A 22606-nucleotide genomic window follows, 5' to 3' on the forward strand; every position below is an offset into this window, starting at 1 on the left:
TGGGGCAGAGATGGGCCAAACCAGGCAAAGCATGGCTGAGGACAGAGGGATGAGTTCAAACCTTCCCCAGCAAGGTCTTTGTGTTCATATTCTCAGCATAGAAAGCAGCTTTGCCTTGGCAAGTCATTTCTTGCCTTCCACCAACTTTATGGCTGCATTGGATCCAAGCTGGTAAAGGGCTAAGAATGCTGTCAGAAAGGGGCAGAGGCAACCACAGCCACAAAAACATTTGCCACTGGGTCATCTCTGCTGCTCCACAGCCACAGAGGAAATTCTCCCCTTTGCTTCCTCCAGACAGGCTGGGTGCAGCCTGGTTTACAAGTTATGGGGATCTGGATGGAGGCTGATAATGTATTCTTAGATCTAAGTGGCTGCCAAAAAAACCCTCGTGGAAATCAAGCAAAGCTGCCTGTGAGAACAGTTGAAGACAAGCAAGTGTTTGTCAGACAGCTACAGATAACTGCCAGGCTCCAATACTCAAAACAGCACCAGGAATTTAGTCACAGAAAATCCTGAAACCCAGCCTGCCTGACTGTGAAACCTTGTGTTTTTAACAAGGGTTGAAAAACAGTCTAAAGTAACTCTGCTGGTTATGCAGAAGGAGCAGTACAGTTTGATGCTTTTTAAAGAGGAAGTAAAACTCAGCTCCAATTACATCTTCTAAGAAGAAAAAGATTGTAACAGAAATCCAGGCAAATATCATCCTAGAGTAAGAAACAGCCAAACAGCCAAAATTTCTGCCCTGAAGCCCCTCTGCTGATTGTCACCTCCAACTTCATCCCCCCGTCCCCCCTCCCATCATGTTTCAGTATTATCTCCTATAAAAAGTTAAATTCCATAATGTTAGTAGGACAGATGCTCCCTGTCCTGTCTGTATGGCAAGGTTATACAAAATAAAATAGAAATCCTTAGGGCTGGGACAAGCAGTTTTTGCTATGAATAGTCCCTCCATGAGCTATTCACATAAGGAAGGTTTACAGTGTTGAAAAACTAAGCCCAGAAATTCTGCTGTGATTTTTCATGTCATGAAAAACCTACACTTACTTATGAAACAAGGGGGCATAAAAAACCATATAACTCACTGAAAAGCACAATGGGCTGTGGTATTAAATGGTCTGTCACCAGTTACTTCTGCACAGCCACACTACTTTAGAATCTTATATTATCATTTCCTATACACAAATAAAATTCTGTGCCTAATGTGGCATATTTGGGTTGAAACCATATGACAACGGGAAAGCCTAGTCACATATATTTTATATATAAAATAAAATCACAGGAGAATAGAAGTTCGTGATCCACAGCTCATGTATTTCAGGTTCAAGCATCACATGAGCTTGATTCACACTGAGTCTGCTTTTGGAAGAGTCATGCTCAGCATGTGCCCAAGAAGGCAGGACAGGAAAGCTACCCAGAGGCCCCACCTGCAAACCTCTTCTATCATGAGATGAAAGGCTGAAATGAAGGAAGTTCTGTGTCAGCTAATGAGCACTGACAGGAGCAGCTGAGATTTTTATAGGTGGATTAGATTCCAAGAATTCACCCACGTACCTTCAACAGCCCATTAAATCATTAGAATGAAACACGGGGAGTTAGAAAGCAAAAAGCCAAACAACTTTCACAGTTTCTGCTCCTTTCTTTCTAGTTCTGGGAGTTTGACACTTCCACCTCCTTTTCAGAAATTTCTCAGAAACTTGTTTTCTGGGGAAGAAAACCTGTTCCTGGTTTTTTGGCTGTTTGGTAGACTCTTGACTACATCCTGCTTCTCCCTCACTGACTGCACTGGTGAAATAAAGTCCATGAGCTCCAGCACAGCTGCCTCTCCCTACAGAAATATCCACAGCAGAGGACACTGCAATTGCAGACTCACTCCCAGAACTGCAGGATGATTCAAAGCCTACTGGGGATGCAGCAAAGGGACACTCCTTTTCCAAAAGCCTTACAATTCATCAACCATCATTTCCTATTTGCCTCAGATCAATGACTCTTCAAATCTCCATCCTATATTAATGTTATCAGATACTGATAGCTTAACTAAATTAAATTAGGGAAGGTTGGTGCTGATGGTGAATGTAGGGAGATTGTTGCCAAATGAGGCTGTCCCTCCACATTCAGCACTCCTGTGAAATGCAGCCTCACAATAGGGAGCTCACTCCTCCAGGTTTTTTGCAGCTGGGTAAACAGAGAGCTTAAGGCAAGAACTGTAAATGTGATCTGACACTCAAATCCATAGAAATCATTTAAATAATTGCCCAAGTGCCTCAGCTAAGGCAAAGGCACTCACTGGATTCAGAGATTCCACTGTACTACTGAAGACTGTTCGGGCATTTTTCCACAAGTTTTAGGAAATGAGGTCCAAGCACCTGAATAGGAAAATTTTTATCTGATTTATCCAAAAATCACTCAGCAAGCTCTGATCAACAAAATCTAAACCTTTCATTTACTTTCTCTCTTTTCCAAGCAGTACAAGCACCGACACCCCAATCTGAAACGGCAATCCCAGTCATCTGAAACTCAGCAGAATATTCTCTTGAGCATCCCCTTGAATTTCACAATACAAAAAAATCTGGGCAAACAACATGCTGACTGCAATAAAGAGTGTGTCTGCACCACAACCAAGAGATGTGAAAATGCAACCATGCACTCACCAGGCCTGCCAACACCTCAGGGTACTTATGCAGAGAGTTCCCTGCCACAGGGTTACCTGATTTAACTAAATTAAAGCCTACTCAGCACACCTGCAAGGTGGCTGTATGCCATCACAGCACGTCAGAGGCAGACACAATGACACAGGCCTTCAGATTTCCTCCAAGATAGCCATCAAAATGCATTAAAATAGGCTGGGTTCCTCTCTGTGTGCTCAGCAATATCTGTTATAATTGTAAAATTAAGGATTATTCTTTGTGTTTGTCTGGTTTTCCCAAACATCAAAATACAATCTCATATTTAAAGGGACACAGTACCCACAAAAATCTCATTCTGCCTGAGTTTCTCTGCTTGCTCTTACTTGATAATAACTAAATCACTGCTCAGCAGGAAGTCAATGTTTGTCCTTCTACCTTCCATGAAACCATTTCTGTTGGAAAAAATTAACAAAGATCTCTGCAAATGCACCTGCCCATGAGAAACACACACTGAAGGGAGACCTAAGGCTAAGATATTTGGATGAGATAACTGAGCACAAAACACTGTCTTTGGATAGGAAGATGGAAAACAGGCACTGATACAACTGGAGGCATCTTGAGCAAACCAGGCCCTGAGTTATCTGCTTTGTAACTCAAGGAGATGTAGTTTGTCTGGTCTACTCTCCAAAATCTTCTCAAGCAACAACCAGGAATGAATGAGTGATATGATACAAATAAGCCCCTCAAAAATGGGAGCTCAGGAATGCTAATTTAAATAGAAGCACCTGTTACACACAGACACATGCTAGGTGAGCCAGTCAGCAGAAAAGATCCCCTTTGTGTGAGCAGAAAGGTACAATTTGAAATAAAAAAATCTAAAAATTTCAGTTATGGTTTTATACTGAATCCCTCCTGACAGAATTTCTTCATCTTTCTGTGGCTGATGCTTATCATATTCTGTAAAAAATAGGGAATGAAGACTGAAACTGCTATTACTACTCATGACACATTATGGCAGAGAGCAAATAGATCATAAAGACTCTGGAACTGCTACAATGAGACTCCTGAAAAGAAATATTTAGGCAAAATGTGTTTTGGGTAAGTAACACTAAAAAAGTTGCATGTATAAACAATTAGTCTTTGTCAAATTCTCCAGTTATTGACACCACCCTGCTACAGTCCCTCTCAACATCCCATCTTACCCTGTTTGTGCTCCTTGCCCACTCCTGTAGGAGCTGTCTGCCACTGTTAGCCAGGATTTACTATATTTGATTTCTTCCCTGTGAATGAGAGCAAAAAAAATAAAAGATCTACTGACTTGAGCAGTGTCAGCAAGGACAGCAGCCCCTCTGCCATTCAGCTGCCCCCTCCCTGCTCCAGTTTGAGTGTCAGCAACACGGTTCCCTCTGAGCAAAGCAGCTTTAGAGCATCCCTCAGTTGGAGTTAGAACCTCCTGTGTGTGATGGGAGTCAGCTGGGGGGAAACTCAGGCTGCCAGTGCAGTGAACACAACTCTGATTTCCATCTGCTACATTAATCTCTCTTCTCATGACAACACATTTTCCTGAACAACCTCACCTAAGGGGCTTTAAAATTGTATGGGTCAGATTTCTTTTGTCAGGTCTTTTCTCAAGGCTGGAAAGAGCTGTAGGAGACTGAGAGCAAGGGGAAAATCGATCTGCATCAATTGCATTAGAATACAACTCAGCTATTTTGTCCTCACATCCTTCACAATGCCTGAGCAAAACAGAGCTGAGATTTGCTACTTTTCAAATGTATAACTGCATTTGTCAGCTCATACTTCTGTTTAATCAGAAGAACGTGTCAGTCTCTTTGAAGAAGAATATAATTGCAAAGAAAGTAATCAGTTTCCTCTGTCCTGAAATGTTCCACTAGACAATGGAATAAATCCAAGAACTCCTGTGAGTTCCTGTTTCCAATCATTGGTGCACAGTGTCTTAGCTATGAGCTCTTCAGACAGTCTCCTACACTGCAGCTTAAAGTTCCCTTTGTATTTCCTGCTCTCCCAGATTCCAGTGGAGCCAGGATCAGCTCTGGCATCTGCCACTAAACACAGCATCAGTGTGAGCAGGGAGTAGGTTCAGGCTGGGACAACGAGCCTGAATTTCAGAAACAAAAAATGGATACAGACCTGTTCCATTACACCCTTAGAACATCATAAAGGGAGTTTGTTCTGTCTCCCTCTCTCAGGTTGTACCCTTGAGAGCTTAAATATCCAGCTCTTCATGGCAGGAGGGTGATTATGTTGGGTCATGTAATCCAATAAGGGACAGAAATCTGCCCTGATATGGGGTGATCAGACTGAAAAATAGAACTCATCTACATTTTAGTTATCCAAGCTATTAAAACATGCAAAAACTCTCTAATTTACATTTAGCTGATTAGCAGCTTTTGGGAGGAGAATGTTCTTTATGTATAGTGCAATGTCAAATTCTGCATTTTATAAATATGGATAAATACTTTCCAGGAATGGTTTAAAAGTATATACATTAAAGAATAATTTGATAAGCAATGTCTGCCCTGGGGTGTATGTCAGGACAGGTCCTGTCACAAAGAGCTTTAAAATGAAAAAGCTCCTCATTTCAAGTCTCACCTATTTATGTTTCATTTTCTTACCATGACAAGCAGGGACATTGGAATAGGCAGGGCTGGACACTGGGGCTGAAGAGCAACACACCAGTGGTTCACCCACAATTTCCCCCTCCTGCACTCAGGAAAGGTGTGATAGCCATACAGAGCTGCTATTGAATTTAGGATCAGACTTTGCTCAACTTGTCCTACTCATCACTTCTAACCTTGCTTTTACCTGCTCAGCACTTAACACTTTCCCTCTGCAACATCAGTTTGTGCTTATTCTCCCTTTATACCTTGATAATCCTGTAACAATGATGGGAATCAAAATTTGAGAAGAAAGGAGCCAAGGAAGATATAGACAGAAAATCCTGAGGCTGAAGAATAACCAGGTAACTGGCAGATTGCTCACATCAGGATCAACAACAATTCAGGATACTGAGGCACCATGAGCATCACAGAGTGAGGCTTCTTTTGTAATTCTTAGTTACTTTCAGAATATCTTGATGGGATCAATGAATATTATCAGAATTGTACAGATGGGAAAATAGATTTTCTGATCCTAATTGTGGTGTCCTTATGATGAAACCGTGGGCCCACCTGTACATCAGCATTTTTTTCCATGGCATATATACATCTCTGTGCCTCCATCTGCCACATCACCTTGTATGAGCAATAGCACAGCTGTCACCACCAGGCTGAACAGGTCTAACCAGGCATGGAGACACTCCAGTGTGAGCTGGCCCACTGTCAGGGAAGTGCTGCTTCAGGAGAAATTCGGTTATAACATAGCAGGGAAGGAAAAAACCCCAACAACTCATTTGCACATATAAGGTTTTTCTGCTCAGCTAGAGGAATGCAAATACCAGGCAGCCTTTACATTGCCTCCAACAGTTTGGCTGATTATCACATTTCTAATTCCAGTTCACACAATCCACACAGCACTTTCTTATTATGGATGTGCTGCTGACATGTACAAAGACTGATTAGATAGTCAGACACAAGCCAAAGAAATAATAAATATACAACTCCACTTTTCAGAGAATTATTTTCCTATAGGCACGTTATGTGCAGAGTTGAATTTGTCTTCAAGGCAGTCTGATCTGCCTTTTCTTTGCAAAAAGCTTTCCAGCTATTAAGTTAAATCTTCCAGATAGATAAATCACATAATAACACTTTTTGGATTTATCATTTTCTCATCTTCTAGACAGGGAACTATTTTTGACTACCCTTATTACAGCTTGTACAAAGCTACATTCCTAATCCTATCAGTGAACCAAGAAATGCTTTTCCCCTTACATGTCCCACCTTGCAAATGTGCCCATTTCTTGTTCATCAGTGCAGGAGAAAAATACACCATAAAGGCCAAGCTTGCTTCTTTTCAGATAAGCAGTGCCTTGGGTGGCCAAGGGTTGTATACCAGAGTGGACAATCCACAGAGGTAAATGGATGGGCTGCAGAACAAAAATAACCTTGTTTTGTGTCAAGCTCCATGGGCCAGGCCCAAGGGTGGCATCAGTGGTGGCCTTCTCCTGTCACTTTTGGGCTGTGCTGAAAGGCAGCTTTGTGATACAGAGATGCAGAGTAAGCTGCAGTTATGCCTTGCAATAGATGACCTTGGGTTTCTACTGATCAAGCTCAAAGAGGACTCAATAAAGCCAGAGAAGATACAGAAAAGGCTGATAAGGTTGATCAAAGGTCCAGAGTGGCTCTTCAGTTCAGGAAAACATGACTGCAAGCAGAGAAAATTACAGAAGCCTGTAAAATTTGGCATGGGATGGAGATGGTAAAGAGGGAAGGAAAATCAGATGAAATTAGTAGGTGGCTAAAAGCAAATGCAAATAAATACTTCTGATAGATCACATTCTTAAACAGCAGAACAGGTGCTGTTGTAGTTGCTAGAAGTTTGGTTTTGAAATGAAATTGGACAAGATCCTGGAAAGAAACTATTTAAAACCTACCAAACATCAGCTTTAGCTTAGGATGTGAGCCACAAAGTGCTGGAGGCTGGGACAGTGCAAGGGGAAATGTGTCCCTTATTTTCCTGTCCTGTTCTTACTAGCTGTGTTAGTGGCAATTGGCACAAAAAGAGACTGAACTGGATGGAAAATTGGCCTAGCACACTTGGTCTTGTGCTTTAACTGAGTGTCAAAGCAGCAAAAATAATAATGGACCCTTACACCCAAACAGGATGTGCCTTTATCCTAGTGCCATCCACACGATGATTATGATACAATACCTTATTTCCTACAGCCTAAACTTTACCATTTGTGAAATGATACTAATGGTGCCCATCTTTTAGAGATACTCCATTATCTACAACTGAACAAATAACACAATGACAAGGAGTTGCTCATGTTATTAGCCAAAACTTCCAGCCAAAATGTGTTGATGTGTTCTAGTCCATTTAGTCAAGGGTCTGTGAAAAGTCTTTAAACAGGGGTAAAAAAGACATCAGGCATTTAATTTGATTTTCAGAAGCACCAGCTGTTGCAGAGTATTTAATGCCTTTTGAGGTCAAATCCTCCTTTTTGTGTTTGTTTTGGAATCCAGGATGAAGGACTCAGGCTGCTCTTTTCAGAAGTGTGAAGGGTCAAGTCCAAGCTTACATGGCCTGTTTATGGTTACAAGTTGTTGCAACAGCAGGGAGAGGATCAGACCTGGTGGATTCCTGACTCCTGTTAGGAAAGAAGCTGGGGAGGAAAAAGCAAGCTGGAATTGTCCTGGCTGCAATGCAGAGAGGATGGATCCAAGTCACCTTTAAACACCCAGATAACGCCGTGTCAGCACCACTGGGGGAAGCAAGGTGAATTACCAACTCCATTACAGGGCAATTGGGAAGCTGCTTCTCTCCTTCAGATTGGCAAGCAGCTAATTTAAAGTTGGCTTCTGTGGAGTCATTTTGCACTGCAGGACTGCAGCAGAGGCACACTCAAGTCTATGTGGTCACCCAAGGATGAGGCAGGGACACAAACCCACCCTGGCAGCTGCAGTGAGACTGAGGCTATTCCCTATCCCCACCTGGAGGGAAAAACTCCCACTAATATGATTTCTTCAGCCTAATTCTTTTCTAGTTTAGTCTGATTTTCCCCTTCTTGTATGAGCCTCCCAGATCTAATTCTTGGCTGAGAGCCAGCACCAGGTGTATCATTCCAGGTCCTGTCCACTCACCAGCTCCACCCAACAAAGAAGCAGCATCTCTTGATCTCCCAGACAGTTTTGTAATTAACTATTAAAGAGTGCTCCTCATTCATTGTTTTCCAGGCTTTCATTTCAGCTGGCACTTCAAATCCATAATATCATTTCTCTACAAGTCTCCTCAGTTAGAATTAGTTTTGTTAGTCTGGAGTATTTTACAGTTTTTCTGTATTAGTCTCTGATATCTCAAGGTTAATTTATGCTGCTGGGATTTCTTGTATGACTATGTTGCTGCTTTGTTTTATGCTATGTATCAGAATGTTCATTTTGAGAAAAAATTGTAATGATTTACAGTAGGACCATTGTTTACAATCTGCAAAGTTCAGACTTCACAAAGTCTCCAGTTTTCCTATTACCGCTGCCCGGAAGGATCTCCATGAAGATTTAAACAAGGACCTGGCTGACAGAAAGGAAAACTCTGGTATCCTATTACAGGATAAGGGAAGAAAATAACCCCAAATCTGACAGCAGGAGAAAACTGTCACCTGCTCTGGGGTATGAAGGGGAGTTTTACTGCATCTAGTGGAAGCAGCAGATTCGTCAGAGGCAGAAGAAGCACTTCTAATAATCTTAAAAAACAGGTAGAAAGCAGTTTACTGTCATGAAAAAATCATGGAAGGAGAATATTAGTACTGGGTATCCTGCTCTTTCCTACAGCAAATTTTGCAACTGTGCCAAATCTGCTGCCAAGCTGGAGCTGGGAATAAAAGCACTGGACAGAGCACTTATTGGCACTAACTCCTGCAATTTGGGGGAACTTCTGCCTTTTGGCAAATACAGCACTGTCACCTTGAGTGATAGCAACCAGTATCTCCAGAAGACTTGTGACTATATCTGTTCAAGTCTTTGAATGATATGCACAGTTCATTTGCTCTCATCTCCTCATTAACATCTCTGTGTTAGAGACATTCATCCAAAAGTTGATAAAGCTTTTGCTCCCCAAAATGCAGTGACAGAGGGCTGGAGTAATGCCTGGAGTGGGCTTAGCATCACAAAACCTTTTCAATGAATAAATTTGTTCTGTTTACAAAACTTCCATTTCTATTTTCAGACCTCCATGCCTGCTGTTTGGGAATACACTTGGGATATCTAATAACTTTGCAGTGCAGTTCCTTCACAGCTCCAGAGCTGATTAAAAAAGATAATCTCTTGAAGTGACAGGTGAGGAATATGGGTGTGATCCCCAGACAGTGTAAAAGCAGTGGATCTCAAGTGAAGTAAAAAAATGTATTAAGAATTCATACTATATTTTGCAACAATATCCTTGAAAAGGATGGAGAGAATTGGGGATTTGTGTCACCTCTCACCCTCCTCGGTTGCACAGGTGCATGCCAGCATTGAAAGCTGCTTATCTTAGTTTTTGGAAGATTAACTCAGTATAAAAGGTGCAATTTATAACACTAAATAAAACAAGAATCAGTATATACAGTTAAGAGCAGTTAAGCACCTACAAATTTTAATATCAGCTGTGTCTGCAAACTGTCAGCCCTAAAAGGTCATTAAAATAACCTGGCCCTTTATCAAGAGCAGAATCTTGCTGATTTATAATGCTGAATACCTGATGCTAATTCCAGTCATCTCTACAAGCTAAATTAACCCCTTTCTGAGCATCATAAGTGCTGCCTGTGGTATATGAGCTGTCTTAATGCAAATTTGGCTCTTTTCCCATCAAAGGCATTTTCAGTTAATTCTGTAATTCTTTAACAAACTTTCAATCTTGTTGCTACTTTAGCTTCACACCTACTGCCCTCTCTTCATGAGGATAAGATGTAGCACTACCTGGATTTGGAGGAGAAATAGGATCAACATCACTACAGGTCCCTTACAGAGGGCCCTGTCCCTATCAGGTGCCAAAGCACTCAGCTCCCCTTAACTGCAACGTGAGATAGCAGCAACTTCACCAACAGCATTTGGCTTTTTCACCTTTGGGTCCCTCACAGACTCCTGCAGACATCAGCAACAATTTCATAAAGGAGCAGGGATTCTGATAACTTACACACAAGAGCACAGGAGGCTATCAGTGACAGAGCTGCAGATGTGCTCACGGGGAAGATAAGATCCCTTAACCAGCCAAACAACATCCCACAGGGTTTCACATCCCATGTGCTGGGTGATAGCTGCAAACACATCCCTCTGATAAAAAGTCATGTCCTTTGCTAAAGCTTCAAACCCAGTGGCACAAGGGGGCTTCTGGATAAATAGATGCCCCTGAAATAATTGTTTTATGTGACAGATTATTCCTAAGAGGTCTCAAATGCTCAAGACTTCAGTCAATACCTGACTCTACAGCTCTTGCTATCACTGCCCCTTTTGATTTCCTTTGGTTTTCTTTCCTTGAGATCAAGGTGATCTATTTTTAGTGCAGGGACTGGTTGAGTGAGGAGTTGCTATAGTGACAGATAGCTGATACAAACTGAGTCCCACTGCAATTCCTGGGGCTGGGAGAGGAACATTCCCCGAAATGGGGCAGCAGCTGGGGGTGCCCAGACACTGCCCAGCTCAGGGGGCATTAAAATCTGCCCAGGACTCTCAGGGTGATCCTTAATGCATATGGAACAGCCAGGAAGCAGCCTGGGTACGTGTTGTAGGAAACACACACATTTTGCTTCCTCTGTTGGCCCAGTAAATGTGCTGGTGTTGGTCTTTGCAATGGTTCCCCTTCTCCAAATCAGCTGCACAAATACATCTACCAAGAAGTCACTCTGTTCTTGAATGGTCATCAAAACAATTTTGTGCCTTCATTGAGAATTGGGTGGGAAAAAGATGTACAGCAACAATATCTACAACTCCAACTCTCCCTACAACTGAACAACAGAGCATCACAGAAATGCTGGTTGGGAAGGTCTGGATGCCCCTTCTTCTATGTCCCACTCCAAACAGGGCTGGCATCAAACAAGACCAGGTCAACCATGGCTTTGATTAGAACACTTCAAATTCTCTTAGGATGGAGGACACAGCCTCTCTAGGTTACCTGTGCCAGTACCACACCAACCTCTTGAGGGAGTTTTTGCTGAGCCTGATCCTCCTCAGGCACAAATTCTTGCCTTGTACTCCTTCTTTTACCATCTGCAAGTACTAAGAAGAGTTTGGCTTTACCACCTTTGAAACTGCTCTTCAGAGAGTTGCAAGCTGCTATTAAAATGCACTTTAGTCTTCTAAGACATTTTTGTTGTTGTTGGACCAAAAAAACCCCACCCAGCCAGTTTCCTCAGCCTCTCTTTACAGATCCCAAAACATCTGCTGTAGGTCACAAAACATTTTGACAGCCCTTCAGGAAAACTCTCTTCAGCTTCCCAGCTTCCTTCTGTCTTTCTGTTCAGGGGAATCAGAAATTGGACACCCTGTTCCAGGTACAGCCCAGCAGGCCAAGGTGGAGGGGAATAATAACTCCCCAGACTGGATTGCTCCATTCCTCCTGATGTAACCCAGTGTGTGGTTCACCTGCTGATAGTGACAGCACATTTCTGGATAATTTTCCAGATTATATCCACTAGTGCCCCAAGTCCTGGGGTGACTGACTCACTGGGAGTCAGGACCCAGCATGTTCTGCAGGCTCATCTCACCACCCAGGTTCCTAATGAACATTATCAGTCCCCATACTGATCCCTGGATATTAACTATCCCTAAATTCAGCAATGCAATTAGGGAATTGGGAAATGTCAACATTATTCCAGCTTCTCATCCTTTCAACTCAGTCCTCTTCTCAAGGAGACTGGTGCAACCTTCACCTCTGAACACCCACCCAACTTATGTAGTCACTCCTGCAGCAAGAACCCTTCCATTGCAAGCTTTCCATCTCCTTCATGTCTCATTTTGACTTGCCATCTCATTTCTGCCTCATCTGTATTTCTTTAATTGATTTATTGCCCTGTTCTTGTTTATAATCCCTAATTATACACTATACAAGCAGTGAAAATGTCACAAATCATCTGTTCCTCTCCCAGAGCACCCCTCTCCAGGAAAGGCAGGATTGTCCCAGGGATCCTGGGCTCACTGTCATCATTCCTGCTCTGACTGAAATAAAACCACGGGGCCAGATGGGCAGGATCTGTTAAACAATCTGGTGACTGTAGCTCTGAGTGTGTCAAAAGGGTCCTTGTTGCCCCACAGGGAACAAAGCACTGGGAAGCAGCTGTTTTCCAATGACTGGAAAAAACTCTGAAGAAACAACAGGATGCTATTAATTAATGTCAGCTAATCCCATCACTCCTCCTCCAGCTAAGTTGCCCCGACTTTATCAAAGGAGGAACAGAAAAAGGACAGAACAGGAACTCTCTGGTGCAAGCTCTGGGGTCTGTCCTTAAACCAAGTAAGGCTGTGTGACCTTTCCAGCAGGGAGAATTTGGGTCCCTGAGCCAAGCCTGCCAGCTGCACCACACTATCTCACAGAGCAGCCCTTCATCTCCTGAGAGTGAAACCTCCACGTGTCAGTGTGACTCTGGAATGACAATCAAATGGCTGAAACCATTTCAAGGCGTTCAATCTCAGCATTACGAGCACTTTTGAGTCCTTGAACTGCTTTTATGTTGGACAAGAATAGAGGTGAAAGTAGAAAACAGCTGAATCTTGGTAATTCCTGGGATTTGCTGATCCACTAAACCTGACAAACAAACTGCCTTAACAACATCTTTGAAATTGCACTCTTGGGCAATTCACTGAAACTTTGAGCAAGGAGTCAATAGTCCAAAACATTGATTTCTAATTAAACAAAAGTACCCACTTACCTAAATGCTACTGTCAAGTGCAATTTTAGGCTGTAAAAAAACAGACCTAAGCTTAAAATTTGCTTTTAAAATCTGACAACAGGATTTGTAATATAGTTGCATGGGAGTATAAATAAATTGTGGTCTAGCTTAGCACATTCAAATAAGTAGAAAGTCAGTCTAGGATAACAGCTCCTCATGCAGATATTCTTTTGAAGTGAGAACCCTTGGAAAGTACAGGGAAAGCAGGGAAAAAATTATCTCTATACTACTCCCAACTGGTGTAATAAGGATGAGAGAGGATGCATGAAAATGAATAATTCCAGTGATTTTTAGTATGTAGGCTGTGACCCTCCAGCATCCATCATGAAGGCACTCCAGGCTGTGCTCATTAAACTGAGGTGCCACATATGAAAGTCTTATCTACATTACTTTATTTCATCCTCAAAAATAAATCAGACATTTATTTATATCAGAAGTAACAGAGATAATGTTCCAGCCTTACATATATATCAGAAATGACTTGTTACCTGAAGATAAGAGAAGGGAAGATGGAAAAATGAAATACTGATAAATACATAAATATTATTTGCTGTCAGAAAAAGGAAGGATCTGCACACTCTTTCACTCACAGTCAGTATCCAGATTCCTTCTATCTCAGTTTTTCCTTTTCCACTCCAATGAACTCCTCCCATGATTGCATTTCATATCTTTGCTCAGATTCAATCCGAAGGTTTGCTTTGAATTTCATTTTCTCAAGAATACCATTTATCCCACTTTTCAAATAACACTGTTTGAATAGTTGCAGAATTACAGGAAAGTGTCCTTCAGACAGTTAAAAATGAAGTTTTTCTGCCATTGCTGTGTCTGGGGGCCAAACACCTGCACAAGGACCAGAACCACATGGACTCCTCCCAGATGGGAAATCTCCCTGCCCAAAACCCTGCACAGTTTGTAAAGCAGCCCATCAAAAGGGAGGCTTGGCCCTGCTGCTCTCACCACATTGTTGACAGCAGCACGTCAGTGCTGAGTAATTCAGTCATTTATAGTAATACAGATATTTTAGACCATAGTTTGTGATGAGACACACAAGCTGCCTGGAGCAGGACTGGGAAGAAGAGTAAGTGGGCAGATTCATTTGCAGCACTGATCTGGAAATTTGTGCCTCGAGAACACACTGTATTTTTACATGCCTAACCTGCCCTTCAGGCAAAAATAACTTCTTTGAAAATAAATTACTCAGAGAATTTGCATTCTTGGACAACTCATGGTGAGGGCAGAGTCTACATCTCCTTTAAGCCTACAAAGAACTGCAGAGGCAGGATGCTGTATTCTGCTCAATCCACCATCAGTTCAGTTTCCACCAAATCAGTGGAAGTCTTATGGGGTTTATTACTATTTGAATTTACAGGTGCCTGCTTGAAAACACCTTGCTGTTTCTACTGCTTCATGGCCAGAGTCCCTTTGCCCCCATTCAGAATTCCTCAAAACTGTGCACAAAGCCAGGATGTGCCAGAAAGCACCAGGACAGTGACTATAAGGAAGCAAAAAGCAGCAAATTAAAAAGTCTCAAACATTAAATCAGGATTGTCACTGCTTTTCTCCTTCCCAACAACCAACTACAGAAATTTCACAGCTTACAGGTCTTGGTGCTCTCTGTAGTACAAGATTAATCAGTACTGCTTAGTTGGGGCTGCACATCTTCTAAAATCACTGTCAGCTTAACAGAGCATGAAAACCAGTAGAGAAAATAATTAACAAACCAAATCTGTTTCAGTTTCTCATGCCCAGTCTCTGATGATGGTGGTTTTAAGCTGCTTTATTGGAGCAACAGGATTTTGCTCTTTCAGATCATTTATGGCAGCTCTGGAACATGCAGCAATTCCTTCACTCTTATTTATTTCTCCAGATTTTTTTTTTCACTATGATTTCTCCCCCACTGGCTCATAACAAAAACATCCCACAAGAATGAGAAAAATAAATATCTCTGATCCTCCCACAAGCAGCACCACCCACTTTGGGGTGAAGTGCTGGGTGAGCTGCAGCTCTCCAGGCTGGGAGAGAAGGAGATAAAACTCTGTTCCCTTTCTGCAATTGCTTCTCTATCATGTTTTCTGTGCTTCATGTTTTCACCCAGCACTTCTTCCATGTTTTCTGTCCCTGTTCTCAGGGTTGTGCCAATGAATGGTGATGAGAGCCAGGGTGAATTATCCCCCGGGTTTTAATTTCCACTTGGAGAGGATGTGAAGCACCAACTCTTTGGTTTGGTGTAAGTCCCTGCTCAGGGACAGCTGTGGGAGCTGGTCCATGGCATGTTACCTGCACATGGTGATCATGGATGAAGTCATCACATCCCCATTGTTGGGAAGGAAGAACATAATTTCTCTGCTCAACACACAATCCACACTCACACCCAACCCCGGGATCTGGGAAGGACCATGACAAGAGATGGAAGAAGCCCCTTGAGTCATTGACTGAGAGGGGGAAGACATTTCCCTTTAGGCTGAGTATTTGAGGACAGCCCACAGCACCTCCCAGATGCACACTGGAGCCTCAGCATCTCTCCACTCCATGGTGGTTACAGAGAAAACAGATAAAACATGCACTGAGCAAGTTACAGAGTGACTCTGGGACTGCCTGATTCATGCAGGGCTGAAGCATCTTTGCACTTGTGTTTATTGGGGTCTGAGACATCCAGCAGGATCACTCCCAATTTAGTCCTAACATGCACCTGATTATAACAACTGCCAGGGAAATTACCCTCAAGAGTGCTGTTGAGGTGGGACAGGACAGGGGCTGAGAGGCAGCACTGAGGTTTGCTCAGAGCCCCTTGGACTTGGCTGGCTGGGGCTCAGCTTTGGCACCTGATGATTAAAACCCACCTGATTAAAGTAATAAACCCCAAGAGGAGCAGCATGGGCAAGGAGAAGCTCCTGGGCATTTCCATGCAGCTAGAAGTCTCCAGAATGTGTTCTGAGGCTAAATGCCTGGTACAAGGCAGCCCTGGTGCAGCCTCACAGCTGCAGAGAAGTTCCTTTGCTGGGCACTCATGACTTGGGTAGGGAAAGAACACTTTAAACATTACTCCTTTTGCATATGTCACTCAGTCCTTTGTGGAATGCATGATGTTCTTTAAAGGGCAGAGCAATTAGCTTCTCTGAGGTCAAAAATATTTCCCCTTCTGAAATGCCACAGAGCCTATCCATTTACAACACATCAGGCTGTGGTGAGAGCTGCCAGGAGGAGAAACTGCCAGAACCCTGCACAGCAGCTGCAAGAGGAAGAAGGAAACTATGCAGTGGTGATCTAGAGGTTGGAGAAACTTTGGGTAATCCCTGTTCTCAGCCCTGCCAAAATCCTATTGCATAAATCAGCTTCCCTGCTGTTTGGTGGACAGCTCAAGCTTTGAGGTGTCCCTGTTGGCTGCTCCTCTCCCAGAGCAAACTGCAGGATCTCTGCCTTCACTCCTGCTCTTGTTTGCTCCTGGTACTCATTCATGTTTTTCTCCTTTCTCTCTCTCTGTGTTCTCTGCTTCTGCTTGCATTCAGGTTTCTCCTTGCTGTTCACTTGGAATAAAAGGACTGTAGGGCTCCAAACCTAGGGAATTGCAGAGATGACCATCCTTGGCAATGCCACTCTTTATTTCTCCACCAGGATGCAACCTCTGCAGAGGAGGGAAGGGGTTTAGCTCAACTGATAAACAGAAGAGTGGCATACTACTTGATAATTTTAGTAGCAGTGGCCTGAAGCATCTACCCTGGGAAGCAAAAAACTGCACTGGCCCAATCCTATTTACAAGGACTGGAGGATTCTTCCTTAAAACCCTTACAGAAGTGGCCAAGAAAAATAAAAATTCCAAATTCAACCAGTCTGGATGTCAGATTCCCCTTTTGGGTAAATACCAGGGAATATTTTCCTCTTATTTCTTTTTCCACTCCTTTTCTGAATACAATCCAAGCTAACTTAGCAACAGGGAGGCTGCTGTCATTCATTCCTCACCCCTGATGGTAGATGACAACCAAATGGGATGTGCTGGTGTGTGATCAGCCCTGAGGAGTCACTGAGCCTGTCTGCTACCAGCACTCCTGCACACACTAATACTGATCATAAAACCTGCTGAGTGCCAGCAGTTCCCTTGAAAGCTGCTCAGAAAGTGTTTATTGAGGCCTAATAGCCACAAGGTACAGATTAAATGTAGCAAATAATGCAAAGCTTTTGTTTTGACACTTCCCTGCAATTAATTGAGGCCATTGGGGTGGGGGGCATGAGGAGAAGGCATTTGCAAATGTGTTAACCTGTTCCCTGAAAGGAACCCAGACCCTGTTGGGATGGCAGAGGCAATCCCCACAGCAGGGCATCCAAGGAAGGCAGTAACTCAGACACATCCCATCTGATTTTTCCCACCCCTGTGACTTGGTAGTTCTCTGTTGATGATGGAAGTGCAGGGAGCTGACCTGGTCACACTCTTAAAAGAATGGCCCCTGCAAAATCTGTAGACTAAAAACTGTGCAGAAAACTCTGCCTGGTACTCGCTGTGTATCACTGGAGTGGGCTACAAAGCTAGAATAATAGGAATGGAGAAAAGTAGGAACAAGTATTTTGGCATTGCTGGCAGCATATTTCCAATTTTCTAACATAACTCACAAACAATACAGTTCATATAGTCAGGTTTTTTTGGTGCAGAACAAATTCTTTTCTCCATGGAGGGAATTGAGGACAGGGTTTATAGTTAGACTCATAGGAAGCAGACATGCAACACTATGTTTAGTGGTTCCAGAAGTGAATTCTTTTGCAGATACTGACTATTCTCCTCTGTTGATGAAATCACAGTGAATTAGTTGTCCAAAGTGCCATTCAACATTCAATCAACAAATTGCACTACATGAGAATTCAGGATGTTTAATTACAAATTTGGGAAGTAATTTTATGTCTTTAAGACAAATATTCCCTTTCTTGCATAAACCCTGAGACCTGTCTTTGTGCATGTTGCTGACACTGTGAAATCCCAAAGACTTGGGTAATTTTTCATTCATATCATCTTGACCTTCCTACCACTCTCAAGTGGGTTTAGGGAAACAGAACAAGACACAGCAAACAGTTTTAGATTTAAAATCACTTAATTGTACGCAACAGGAGCAAAAGGAGAAGTGTTTGCAAGGATTGCAACTTAAAAATTCCAATCCAACCAATCACTAAATAAAATGGAAAACACTAAATAAAAAACCAAGCCCCCTGGGCAGCCACCCATCCAACAGCTATAATTCCCCATCACTAAATGTACACATGTGATGTACACTGCCCATTTGGTCCAACACTATTCCTAGTTCCATCATTCTGCTGGATTTGACACAGTGATTCCTGATCAATAAAAAGTGAAAGAGCCTTGCTTACCCTCAGTGCATGTCAGCCTCTCTAAACTGAGCCTTATCCAGCTGATTCAGTGTAACATCAGTTTTAACCCTCTGAGTCACAGAACAGAATAGTCAGTAACACTCACAGTCTTCATGAACCTGCTACCATTAGTGCATAGAGGAAATGCATTAAAATTGGGTTTTCTCCATTACTAAGAAAACAGCCAGATCCTTTTGAAAGACCCCTTTTCTCTTGACCAGCTGATCCCTATGTGACACAAAGATACTCTCTGGAACACCCAACTCAGCACTTGTATTGGAACTAATACTCAGTTACCAGGAAAAGCTTTTCATTAAGAGAAAACCATCCCTAATTGCAAGTCAAGCACAATTATACCAATAACTTCAGTATCAGAAAGATGTTTTTAAATGCATTAGTTATGAAACTGATAAAGAATTTTTTCTCTAATTAAAATAGATATTTCAATAGATATTATTAGGCCAAACTTAGAACTTAGTCATTATTGTTTAGTTAATGTGACATCAGGCAGCAGTCCCTTGTGAATGCCGCAGGATTTACTGTAGAGTTTTCTGTACCACCACACTTCTCCTAAAGGTTATGGCTGATGTGTGTTACAGGTGTCAGCTCAGATTTTCATCTCTGGTGCAAACCAACACCAAAATAACCTCCACACAACAAATGCAGTCACACAACAAATTCAGTCAGTGAAACTGGGGAGCACAACATTGCTGCTCAATTATTCACTACCACCCTCTCCCAAAGAGCAGTGTCCCTGTTCACAGAGGGTCCTTACCAGACAGGCCCTGGGGGTCGGAGTGGCGCCTTTCCAAGATTTTGCATCGCTCCTTTCTCTTCTTGCTCCCTCTGAAGCTGCCAAAACGCTTCATGAGCTGCCACATGCACTCGTGTGGTGGCAGCAGTCGCTCATGCCCAGGGCTGGAGAAAAAAATTCAGCACGAGGGGCAAGGAAAGGTGCTGCTTATACCAAAAGCCCAGGTGGGAGAAAATAAATCTCCAGAAAGACAGTGTGGCTGCAAAAGAAGTCCAGCTGGCCAGCAGCTGAGCTCTGAGGTGCCTGGCTCTGGTGCTTGTGGAGAGCTGTCCTGCAGCAGGCTGCTGACCCTTGCTCGCCAGGCGCTTCCAGCCTTAATTCCGGCGTACACGGACTGCCCTGCAAATCTGTGTGGACATGGGGAGAAGTTCAAAGTCTGCCCAGCCTGCAGCCACAGAGCTCTTATACATCAGCTGTCAGAAGCCTTGGAGACCAAAACAGCATTTCCCAGTGGATCAGCTCATGTGGAAAAGGTCAGGAGCCGCCTGATAAGCTCCCTTGTTTAAAAAATACTGACTGTGCAGAGGAGCCACCAGCCCTCTTGAAGGGAACTGTCATGTGCAGCTTGGCATGATGACTCTTTCAACAGGCTGTAAAAGGAAACCACCCCTGGACAGACAATTCCTGGCAGCAGCGTCCCAGGCGCAGTGGCACCACGACATGACATCACCCAACTATTTTGATTCACGTGTGCTGGGTCCTGGGAGGGACAGGAGAGCCCAGCTGACTGTCCATGAGCTCCACACTAATGACTGATGGATTCATGGCATCCAGCTCCTGTCAATTCATAAAAAGAAGGCTGATGCTTTCTGGAAACTGTAGCTGGAGTGATGGGCTGGAGCTTCTCTGTGACGTGCCCTCCCCGTGCTGCACGTATCCCTGTGCTCAGTGTGGATTGCTCTGCTCAAATTCACTTTCTGCAAAGCAAAAGGCACCAGCACAGCTGTTTGTAACACAGCTAAATCCACCTCGTGGTCTTTTCAATGAGACAAGCATGCACGAGGCTGTTGCTCATCCCAATCAGTCAGGCTGTGTGATGATGCTCAGCTCTGAGCCTGTACATTTAGAGCTGGTTATTTTAGGAAAGGGTTGATCATCGTGGGCTGGACCTTGAGCAGCTGGAAAGGGATGCAAGCATGATCCAAGGCATGGTCAAACCATTGTAGCTAACCTTCCCAAGATTATAGTAAATACTGTGTTAAATCAAAAGCTTCTTTTAAAGTTACAGAGCATAGCCTTTCCTCTGGACACTACTAGATTGTGAGGCTCAGCTCTTTCAAAAATCAAACCCTCTATGAGTAATGAGAGTCTTATACTTTTAATTCCTAGGAGGAATTGAAGGTTATATCACCTTTTTCCTCTACAAAGAAATACGACTTCTTCCTTGTGCCTATGATTGCTTCTGGGACTTAATATCATTAGGAAGAAAAACAAAGCCCAGCGTTGAATACTGCAGAAAAGGACTTTATCAACACAGATTCCTTGCAAGCCCTGGTTTTTTAGAAAGATGCATTAATGCAAAGATGTCTTGGGGGCTTCAGGGACCCCAAGAACATGTGCAGAGGTGACAGCAGGCTCCTCTGCCATCCTCAGCTACCAGAGACTTTCCCATGTCTACCCTGTGGAGAATGTGGAAGAAGACAGTACAGAGGACACCATTGTTCTTTCACCAAGCAACTGAAATAATCAAATTATTACCAAGACATCTAATTACCTTCCACACAAGGCTCTGAACTGATATCCAAAGGAGGCATGATGATAATTAATGTGAAGCTTTAGTTCCCAGACTTACCCCTCCTGACTAGTCCTCCCACTTCCTTTCCCCCTCATCTCTGTGGCCCTTTTTCAGCTCTGCAAGTGAACATCCCACAGCTTTTAACCAAATAACAACCCTTAACATAAAATCTCCTGTCAGCACAGTGTGTTTACCAAGTCCCTTCTCCAGCCCCTCCCTTGAGGCTCACTGTTCACCCCAACCAGGGGAGAAGCAAATGGAGCAATGAGTTGAGGAATTAGCAGGGAAAAGTGTCTGTGTTACTGCATTCCTCATTCTTCAATGGCCAAAGGATTGCTAAGAATGACTTAATGTTATCAGAAGGCAAAAAAATTAAAATCCCCTTTTAATGAGATAAGAATTGCTATTGCTGCAGTGTGGAAACAGCCCCCTTTTTGATAGAAACCAAGGATAAATAGTCACTGATGACCTTTTCAAGCAGGGCCATTGCACCAGGAGGGCTCATTTCCCCTTATTAAGGGAAGCAGCAAGACTCTAATGTTTTTACACAGAGCTACCAGAAAATGAAACAACACTGTTTAACAACTGACTTTTACAGTAATTTGTTAAAAAGCACTAAGTGTTTTGAGTATAATCAGTCTGTCTCCCACAGCTAATGGTCTAGCTGGTTTTGCACATTTACACCAGGTACTACATCTTCCTAATGATTCCAGTGTAAGGATCTGTAAAACTAATAATAAAAAGCTGTGTTTCAAAGTATTCCTTTGGGGCCATCTATGTTCTGGAGATTGAAAACACAAATCCATTCCATCCCTTCCAAACAACCATGAAATGGACTCTTGTCAAGCTACATTAAAGTCTCCCAAATTAGTTATCCCATATTATGTTTTTTTAGCTGCATAAGCATAACACTGTGCCCCTCCAAAAATGCTCCATGAACTCACTGCAAGATACCAGGCAATGGGCAGTTTATTACAATTATTTTTGGGGAAGGAGCAAACAAACACTGGTGTATGTGTGTGAAACACCTCACTAACTCTACTGTATCTGCAAAACCCCCATCCCTGGCTGGGCTCCCTCTTTTTGATGCTTCTTGCTTTAAGTTCTCCATCTCTCAGGATAAAAGAACCTGCCCCCAGTGATTTACCATGACTCTTCAGGCACACACACAACAAAAAACATTATTTTTCTCTGGATGTGATGTGAAGATTTGTTCTATGAGCTAGAATTGAGGGGGAGCATTCAGATTTGATCACCAGACAGAAAATATGGAAGATGCCATTGCACCAAACAAGTGCAGCCACCAGACATCAGAGCTTTGAAACACAAATTGATGAATCCATTCCACAGCAGTGTAAATTCTGTGCCACGGCAAAAATACTCTAAATACTGATATTTCAAACCATTTTCTCAGTTGCTTTTTAACAGGAGCTTGAACCTGACATAAAAATGCAGCAGCAGAACTCAGAGCAGGCAATGGAGACCACTTAGACCTATCTAATTTATTCTGATGTGAAAATGGAAAAAACAATGTTTTCCTCCTCAAAATT

At 42.9% G+C, this 22606-nt stretch overlaps 1 protein-coding gene across 5 annotated transcripts in view; it reads right to left on the reverse strand.

Annotated features, from left to right (window-relative positions):
- The window catches only part of PRKAG2 (protein kinase AMP-activated non-catalytic subunit gamma 2), a 205580-nt gene that overhangs the window by 86157 nt on the left and 96817 nt on the right, over positions 1–22606 (reverse strand). The window contains exons 1-2 of one of the 5 annotated variants that reach the window (XM_079302885.1): positions 19283–19838; positions 3827–3904 (exon numbers count right to left, since the gene is read on the reverse strand). The exons of 3 other annotated variants lie outside the window; for them this stretch is intronic. Coding sequence is in view for 1 of the 2 variants with exons in the window: in XM_079302883.1 (XP_079159009.1) it covers positions 19283–19388 (106 nt within the window). In the remaining variant the exon portion in view is untranslated. Of the gene's footprint in view, positions 1–3826; positions 3905–19282; positions 19898–22606 lie in introns of those variants that run through there. One more of the 5 variants, XM_079302883.1, reaches the window with a different exon arrangement.

The sequence above is a fragment of the Erithacus rubecula genome (assembly GCF_903797595.1).
Source record: "Erithacus rubecula genome assembly, chromosome: 3".
NCBI lineage: Eukaryota > Metazoa > Chordata > Aves > Passeriformes > Muscicapidae > Erithacus > Erithacus rubecula.